At 52.5% G+C, this 9,521-nt stretch overlaps 1 protein-coding gene across 1 annotated transcript in view; it reads right to left on the bottom strand.

Annotated features, from left to right (window-relative positions):
• Nucleotides 1–6,636: 6,636 nt before the first annotated feature.
• Nucleotides 6,637–9,521, bottom strand: part of LOC103768948 (chromosome unknown open reading frame, human C10orf12) — a gene marked incomplete at its 5' end in the record, with an annotated part of 3,204 nt that continues 319 nt past the window's right edge. Inside the window, one exon of the mRNA XM_008936115.1 lies at nt 6,637–9,515. Within this exon, the coding sequence (XP_008934363.1) occupies nt 6,637–9,515 (2,879 nt within the window). The remainder of the gene's footprint in view (nt 9,516–9,521) is intronic.

Genomic DNA, 9,521 nt, shown 5'->3' on the forward strand with positions numbered 1-9,521 from the left:
ATCCAAACCCACTTAGGAAGAAACAATCAAATGACCTGAACCCCCCCTTAGAAGGAGAGTTAAAATTGCAGCATCTCAAGCAACTAAGTGAACGACTTTCTGGAGCCAGCACTGGGATTGTAGGGTGGCAGCGGTGTGGTCACTTGGGTCACCCACCCCTGCAGAAAGGCAGGAGCCCGAAGGCAGCTGCTCACTGCAGTAATTTGCTAGCAGGAGTTTGCCATCAGTAACTATCTACCCTACCCCAGGCATTTTCAGGGGGTTCCTTGGGGGTGACAGCAGCCCCCACCTCCTGCATCCCTGGGGACACCTCCTTAGGCATCCTCAGGCCAAGAGACACACCCCCCCCATGCTGTGCTGGAGCGAGCCCCTGCCAGGAGTGGGGTTATTCCCACCCAGCCCTGAGCCCCAGGAGCCCCTGCCATTGGGGCAGACATTATTACTACAAATCTTATTGCTTGCAGTGCCCTGCCCCGGGGAATGGCCATCCCGGCTGGCCACGGGAGCTCACTGCTTCCCCGGGGACCACGGCCATCCGCCAGGTCTGACATCATCAAAATGAGATGAAGAGCAAGAGTTAATGCTTCGACTTTGATGTGACATAATGGAAAAAAAACCAGCCACCACCCACTCCACCCTCTTCCCCACCCCCCCCATGCAATAGGCAGCCCTTTGGTTGCGGCACACCGGGTGATATAGCCCCACCAACTGACACACCAGTCAGAACAAGAACCTGTGGAAAGCCCATGAAATAAATATTTTAAAAAACTATTTACAATATTAGATCTGTGAGCATGAATTAAGAGAAAAATGCTTTTTCTTGCCCCCCAACCAAGCTTAAAAAGTAGGTTAGCATCCTGCTGCCTAGCACAACACTATCTTACATGGCACCTACACATAATATATATTCACATTTCTTTTTAAAATTAGGTACTCTTACAAACAGACTTAGAAAACATTGGCTAGCAACGCAGCCCAAGGGACCCCCTCGGCCTCCGGACCCACGCCGCGAACACCGGCCAGCTGCACCCCAGCTCCTCCGGCTGCCCCAAGCTGCCAACGTGCCCTGAATCGAAACCGCCAGCTGCCCCCCAGCGCCCTTCGGGGAGAGGGTGGAAGTGCTCGTGAAAGAGAGGGCTTGTCCGTGGGGAGGGGAGGAGAAAGGATGGGGACCGTAATTCCTGCTAAGCCTAGGGGTGAGCTTAATACAAACAAGAACTCCTGAGAACATCTTAGAACAGATGGATTCATTTCACAACCACCAAGCTAAGGGATGGGCCGAACGGACGCTACGACACGCAGGGTGGGGGGACACGCGTGATGCGGGGACAGCGTAGCCTCGTGGTTTGCTCAAAAAACCTACTGCTACAAGAAAAGCTGCAGTGGCGTTCCCTGGCAGATGGCAGCCTACCCCTGCCTCGCTCCCAGGCCGTCCAAGCGTGCAGCCCGAGGATGCAGACCCGAGAAGGCCTCGGCTGGGGCCCAGCCCTCTCCCCCCAGCATGGCTGGCCACGGTGGAAAGGCGAATGCCTGAGCTCCAGACAGCAGCAGGCACCTCCCTGCTGCCCAGGCACTGCCCGTGCCCACGGGACGCCGGGAGCCGCGGCTTTCCCAGTCGCCTTCAACTGGGAATGCTTTGTCAGGCTGAAAGAATACGAGATGGAGAGAGAAACTGTCCATCAACAAGTCTTAAAAACAGGGCAGCAGTACACCTGTGTCCTTCTGAGATTGTGTCTCTGCTTCCTGGGAGGTTTCTAGGAGCTGGCAGGCAAAAAGCTGCCCGGGCAGCCCACCAGCCCACTCAGTCCTGTGCTGCACGGCTCTCCCCAGCCCAGGAGGGATGGGGATGCAGGAGCAGTGAGGACAAGTTCATCCCGCTCTCACAGCTCATGGAGGATGTTCAGCAATGCGGCAGAAAGTTTGCTGAAAGTATCAGCGCTGGATAAACAGCTCTTTGGAGAAGGTTTGCTGCAAATACATCTCACAGACGTGCTGGCAGTTGAACACAGATACACCACTGCACGCAGCAAACACGAGCAAAAAAGGACCTCAGTAGTGATGAATATAAACACATGCACACACTGGATATTCTGCAGGAACCCTGTCAGCAGAGAAACCCATTCCAGGGCCAGCATGGCTAGACAAGAACCTAACTGCTACAGACAGGAGCCTTTCTGACCTCAAACTACTCTTGCTGCAGCCCTCAAGCCCCAACAGATAAATTTTGACTAAGAGCTTGGCAAATCCAGCCACTCCTGGGGGTTACGTAAAATGGATGGCTCCTGACCACGTGAAGTGTGAAGACCTAGAGCTGCTGATGACAAGGTGAGAGAAGAAAAGGTAACCATACAAATGAGAGAGAGAGGGACTGGCAGCAAAAGGACAGACAACAAGGACATCAGTGGAGGTGCAGAGCTAAGAGGATGCTGATTCTGCTACATGGGCTGGGGAGCTGGGACAGAGACTAGTTTCAAGAATAGGATGAGGAAGTGGCCAGCAAGGAAAACCAAAGTAACAGGCAGAGGAGAAGTCTGTTTTGCAAGACACAGCATTTGTGCTGAAATCCAGAGCTGAAGAAGCAGAGCAGGGAGTTGCCAGGTGGCCTGGAGGATGAGGAGTGCAATGAGGCTGCAAAGCTGAGGATGGCACTGTGGTAGTGCCAGTGGGCAGCTCGGCTAACAGGAGTAAGGCAATAAACTGTGTTGCTTATTGAGATTGTCTGCAGCTCCCTGTGCATCCCTTGCACTGCATAGAAGCTGCATTTATTAGTAACAGGGTGCTCTAAAGCTGAGCGGTGCTCTGCAGCACACCTCACCACTGCCTCACTGCAGAACACACAGAAGTGAGCAGTGCACATCCCAAGTCATTAACAAAAAGCAACCCATTATGGTATTATCTCTACTTATTTTGGTATCTCTTGCACGCTGCTCTAGCTGAAATGTGGCTGTGTGGTGAGAGGAAAATCGGAAATCAAGAAAAGATGAATGCAACGTCAGGACTGACTGGGGGAAAAAAATAATTAATAAACATGTTCAAATGTTTGAGCACTGGTAAAGAAAATGGAGCAACCCAGAAAATGTGACCCTGCCAGGCAGTCACCTCACAAGCATACCCTAAATTGAAATTTTATTTTCTACCAAATCACAACATTCCTCCTTTCTGACCCAAAATAAAGCCTCACAAATGCAAGTGTGAAGCACTTTGAAAGGAGGTCTTGTAGTCTGCAAGACCTGGCAGCTACAACTGGTGTCAGCTGGAGAATGCACACAGGAGAGGCAGAGGGGCCCAAGATGAAATATCCCAGAGATATGACAGCAAGGAAAAGAGTCTAGCAAGGAGCTGTGGCTTTCCTCAGAGCAGAAAGCCTTAATGCTTTTCTAGAGATGATGACCATCTCTGGCCTACTTCACCCCTGGGGCAACCCAAAGGATTGCACAAATCTGTAATTCCAAAAAGCTGCACTAAAGCACCAATATCCCAACCTCATGATGGGCTGGAGAGGTCATGCCCCAAGTGCCACTTGGTGATGGCCTGCCATAGGTGATGGCTTCACCTTATCCATCCCTTGGCAAATAAGCTTGTCCCAAAATAAAAATGCCTGCACAAGGTAAACCAGCCACCCAGCGCAGCAGCTACAGGAGCAAATGCTTTGAGGCTCAGGTCACGTTGCTGCACACTGTCCAGCATGGCCAATGTGACCTTGGTCCATCCCAGAGGCCTGTGACTCCTAGTGCCTGGGCTTCATCCCACAGGGACCTGCCTTCAGCACAGGAAACATCCATCCAACTGAGCTGAAACAGCAGTCTGACAGAAAACTGCAGGCCAAGACTGGCAGTTCAAAGGGGTGGGAGGAATACAGTTGCCCTTTCAGTGTCTCTGATCTCTTCCTGTGACAGTTCCTGGCCATTCCTCTCTGGAGCTGACGCCTGGCTGGTTCCACCGCTGGGAACCAGCTTGCTGATCCCACCACCCCCTGGGACAGACACTGCTCCGCTCCCACACCAGTGACACTTGCCAGCTCCCACCTTTGCCATGCTGAGCCAACTGGTGCTGGTGGAGCCCCAGGGTGCAGGAAGGCAGCTGGGAGGCTGGAGCAGCAGCACCTCATCCACAAAGCCTTTCCGCACTTGCTTTGTTGAGGTTTTTATCCTCATGAGGTTTCCACTCCCAGAATCACAGAAGATGGAGAGCAGAGCAGCCTCCATTTACCAGCAGTTAAAAAATCAGAGAGCAAGAGAGCAGGAAAGCCCTGAGGAGTGCGTGGTGCCCGGCACACACAGCTCCACACGCGCAGTCCGGCACAGGCGCCTCCGCAGCGATGGTGAAGGACGGAGAAAGAGGGGGTGTAAAGGATGGGGAAAAGGGGGGGTTTGCTGCCAGGGAACAGGACAATAAACGGAGGTAAGAAAGGTGCTCACATGCACACCTGGCCCAGGGGAAGGAGGGGAAATCCCTGACCCGGGTGCCTGTGGAGAGTCTGCCCCAGGCAGAGGCTAGAGGAGGACTGTAAGTATGGATGGAGAAGCAAGAGGGAAAGACAACCTGTAAGAAAGGTACAGATCAGTCATTAACTGCCATCAGTGCCCTCCTGCCTCACACCTCTCCTGAAACACTTTTAAATCTTTTTTCATGGAATGTTTGACACATTTAATGCATGCAGTAGAAATTAAAGCAACAGATAACTTCATATTAATCTGTACAGGGACTGACAGGCTAGATTTAATCACTTCCTAGCTGTTCAGAGAGTTAACTTATTCTAGTACGATTCAAAGGCAAGGTAAAGGATTTTTTTTTTTTTAATCAGCCATTTCATAGTAAGAGAAAAATGTGCCGCAGCCTCGTGTGCGTCAGCACTGGGGGAAGGGAATACCTGCAGGAGAGCCAGAGGTGCTCTGCGAAGGGCACGCGAATCTCAAACGCCTTCTTTCAACCTCCATACTAAACGAGCACAATGAAAGATTTAAAGATGATCAGCTGCTTTCCACCTCCCATCTACAGGCTTTGGGGTCTGGGGTTCAATGCCAACTGTGAAAAGCAATTCACGTTGCAGCCCAGCCCTCTCTAGCTTCTGCCCCCAGGGCAGGCGTCTCTTGAATGCATGGCCTGCCCTGGAGCCTTCCTCTGAGCAGGGACAGGGAGCCAAGCAAGGACCAGCAAGCGGCTGTTAAAGGTCTAAAGGTCGGGTGACCTTTGCTGCTTTCAGCACGGGAAGACGCTTCATGCAAATGGACTTTGTGCAGCAACGTGAAAGTGAAGCCATGGAGACACCATGGCCAAGCAAGGTCCTTTGGCCAAGCACAGACCACAGCAATCCCTTCTCAGCTGCTGAGCATCCTTGCCTGGCAGTCAGCACAGCCACATGTCCTGTGCACTTCCAACAGGTTTTTCTCAGCAGTGCTAGGCACCGTGACCCTGTTCTGCCACTGCAGACCCCCAGCTGGCTTTGAAACGTGCAGCAGAGGCTTGCAGAGGCACTCTGCAAAGGCGTCGTGCAGGACAGGGCAGGGGCTTGGTTGCTCTCTGACTGCCCAGCATCAGATACAAACAAGCACAAACCAACTCTACCTCGCTAGTAAAAGGATGAAAAGCAAATTACAGTAAAAAATAAACTTAAGACAGTCCCTTATCCCAACCGTATTCCAACTGCAAATCCCGGCTAAGGAGGGTCCAAGGCAAGATGTGCACAAGAGCACAGGGTGAGGGCCAGAGCAACATCAGAAGCTCGAGCCTGTAAAAAGGGAGAGATTCAACTTTCAGTGAAGCGCTGCGGAAACTACTTTGCCGCCAGAGACCACAGAAATCACCACAAGCTCAGGAAAACGGAAGGAGGTCTGTCCAAAAGCAGGGCATGGTAGGACCAGTTCATCCCTGAAGCCAAGAAGAAATAGACAGACAGAGCCCAGCACGCCTGCCTGGCAGCAGTGAGCGTGGCAGCCTGGTACCTGCAGCATCTCCTGCACCTGAGCAGGACCTGCCAGCCCACGGGCTGTGCCATGGGGCAGTGAGGCAGCCATCAGCAGTACACATACCAGTAGCTAATGAATACTCTGCTGCAGGTAACAGCGTGGGACACCAGCAGCTGCTACGAACAAACTGACAAAGGACAGGTTGGCCTTTCTCTCCCTCAGTGATGGGAAATGGTTTTGGTTTTGCTTTAAATGCCACTAAGACAACAGACAAAAGGAGGACTCTGAAGGAAAGGGAAACGTTTGTGTGCACCCAAAGGCTGCCGAAAGCTACTTCATGTGCACAAAGGTGGTTTTCTTTCTGCTACAGTACAAGTGCTTGTGCCTCAAGTATAAAACGCAAGCCTCCAAATCACACAGACGAGCTTCTTATTTTTATTTTTAAAGTGATAAATAAGGCACTGTACTTTTAACTAAAACTCCCTGGTTCCAAGTTTAAAAAAGCCCCAAGGAACGTTCAAACTGCAGAAACTTCCTTCTGAACAGCAGAGCCAGACAGGTCGACCTCTTATCTGTCCGAGACACATCTGCCGATGCCTAAAATCACGGGCGTTATCCTTTAACTGCGGATTTTTAAAGGCTTGCTACAGCTTATAAAAGCAGCTTTAGTTAATGCATGGTAAAGGGTTACTACTATACATCAGTTTTGTACATGGCTACCGGTTCTTTGCTATTTCGGGTCCAGTCGCGAGCGTTTGCTGTGTGAACAGTCCACCTTTGCTCTGAGCTTCCTCTTGCCCTGTGACCCGCCACTCTCCTGCATCTTCTTCATGGACCTCGTCAGGGTCTTCCCACTGCTGGACTTCTTGTTGGCCATCTTCTGCGACCGCGTGGAGGACTCTCCCAGGGGCTTCTGCTTTGGGGACTTGCCCAGCTCCTCATGGCCAGAGGGCATCATGGCCCGTCTGCTTGTGTTCTCTTTGCCCTTCCGCATGGGGAGCCGCACCTTCTCCAGCTGCCTTTTTGGGACTCTCTTCTCTTTTAAAGACATTTTTCTAGCTAGCTTATTGCTCTTCTCCATGGCAGCCTGCTTTCGGGTGGCGGGAGCTTTCACACTGACCTCTGAATGCTTTATTTTACTGGCCTTCTTGGTAGGCAGCTTGTCCTTGGTGGAGGAGCCGGATCGCTCCTGGGTGCTCCCGCTCTCCTTCAGCGTCCTTTTCTTTCTGCTGAGCTGGAGGTCAGCTTTGGGCAAGGGGTCCTCCTGGGACCTGCTCTTCCCCTTCCGCCCTTTCCCCATCCCATCCACTGATGGAGATTTAGCTGGAAAGGCATCTGCTTTGATCTGCAAGGCCAGCTTTGGAGACATCAGTGGGTTGATGCACACGCTCTTCTGGCTCTGCTTGCTCTCCAGGGTTGGGTGGTCCCCTGAGCCATCGCTCTTCTTCTCCGCCTTCACCATGCGGTGCTGGGCTCGCAGCTTGCCCCGCAGATTGGAGTACTTGCGAAGGATCCTGGTGCTGGCCTGTGTAGACTGGATGGTTTTGTCTTCGCTCAGGTCCTTGGTGCCGACGTCGCCGGGAGACATCTGGAGAGGAGCGGTGGCTTCTTCAGCCTCCGCTTTATCAGCATTCTCCCGAATTTTGGCCCAAAGCTTTTGGTTCTTCAGGTTATTCCGAGCTGGGGTAGTGGCGGCAAACTTCTTTAGGTGTTTTTTCAAACGTTCGGCTTGCAGCGAGCTAGGGTAGAGACTGGAGGAGGAATATTTCTGCATGGGGACTTTGATGGGGGGGATCTCCCCTGGGAGACGGGTGTTGAGTTTCTTTACGATCACTAGAGACCTGGTTTCAGTTGTCTCGAGAAACCACTGGCAGATGTCAGACAGATTAAAGGCCTTCATAAACAGCATCTGGACAGGAGAAAGCTTCTGCACTTCCAGTGAGCCTCTACTTTTCCGTGCCCTTTTCTTGCTTTTCCAAATCTCTTTCAGTTTGTCAGATTTGTTCTTTACCTTGGGGGTTGGCTGCACCTCCTTTTCCAGCTGAATCCAGCCCTTCTGAACTTTCATGTACTGGGCATTGAACTCGGCAATGAGCTCTTGGTTCTCTTCTTCAGCACACCACTCCATGAACTTTGGTTTGCTGTCAGCCATATCTATGTCCTCTAATGCTGGGGAGTCGTAATTCCCTGAAGTGCTTTCGTCCCTTGGTTTGGGGATCGCTTGCATAGACTCCTTCCCTAGTGTGCTCTTTTTTGCAGTGTCTGTGGATGTAGGTGCATGTCTTAAGTTATAAAACTGCAGAGCGACCTTTTTATGCTTCACAGTCTTTGCTGGAAGGTGCTTGCTTCCACCCCTGCTGCTGGGACACGGAGGTGAATTGGACACCAGGTCGTAGTTGTCCAGCTTGCTCGTGTCCATGGCACTGTCAGAGCTCTCCTCATCCTTTGTGCTGGTATCACCCAGTTTCATATCCACTTGCTTGGCATCATTTTCAGGCACGCTGCTCTCTGGAGGGAGGAGAAAGCTCCTCTTCTCAGAATCAACCTGGGCGCTGATTTCCAGCATCTCATCCAGTTGACTCTGGCTGCCATTACCAGGGGAGTCATCTTTAGAGGAATTTTCGCCCTCTGCTGCAGTCTCTTTTGCTATGATGATTTTATAGGTTTGTCTGGTGGTGACACCATTCTCCTCGCCTGGCTGCTGCCCAGCGGTGCTCTCTGGAGCCTGGCCCGTGCCCAGCCCCTCGCTGGCTTTGTGCGGCACGTCGGGGAAGCAGTCGTTTGGGAAGTGCATGGATGCTGCCCCATCCAGGTGCACTTCTCTCTTGAACCGCTTAGTGCTAGGGCTCTTGGAGAGTTTGATCTGAAGGCAAGGAAGCTGAACAGAGCTGGAAGAACCAGTGTCCTCAGCACTGTCCTCAGTAGGTGACTGGGATTGCTGGCTTCGGAGACGCCGGTCTGACACCACAAGCACCCTCCTTCCTTTCTTTCGCTTCTTGTCTAGAGTGTCTTTGGAAGAGACAGAGTCTTTCCCTGCAGTGTCTGAGCTGTCAGGTTCAGGTGGCGTTTCCCCTTCAACGGGCTCTTTTTCATCTGCTGGGCTGTTATTCTGTACTGCCTCCCCTTCTGAGATTTCAAGGAGAGCTGTGCTGGCCAGCACAGCCTCCTCTTGCTCAAGGGAGCCATCACCCACCACATCGGATAGCCCAGCTTCTGGTTCAGCATCGATGCTTTTGTTCACATCCATACACAGCAAGGTGGCAGGGGGCTCTGGGGGACTCTCCCCGCCCATGGTAGCAGGGGGCTCACTGGGAGCCTGACAGCCTGGAGAGCATGGAGGGGGCTCTGACAGACAGAGCCCACAGGGCTCCGCGTCCTCTGTGCCTGGAAGCTGGGCAGGATCCCTGGCACCATTGTGGGCCAAGGGTGCTGTGTCCACAGTGGCAGAGGGCTGCAAGGGGGACTTTGGCTTTGGGCTGGCAGGGAGGTTGGGATCAGTTTGTACGTCAAAGCCTGGACAACCTTCCTCCCTGTTGGGTGCTTCTGAGACAGGAAGGGCAGGAAAATCATCAGCCTGCCTGCTGGTGCTGCTGTCCCCAGAGGAGCCCAGGCTGC

This window comes from Merops nubicus, unplaced genomic scaffold, assembly GCF_000691845.1.
Source record: "Merops nubicus isolate BGI_N331 unplaced genomic scaffold, ASM69184v1 scaffold10372, whole genome shotgun sequence".
Classification (NCBI taxonomy): Eukaryota; Metazoa; Chordata; class Aves; order Coraciiformes; family Meropidae; genus Merops; species Merops nubicus.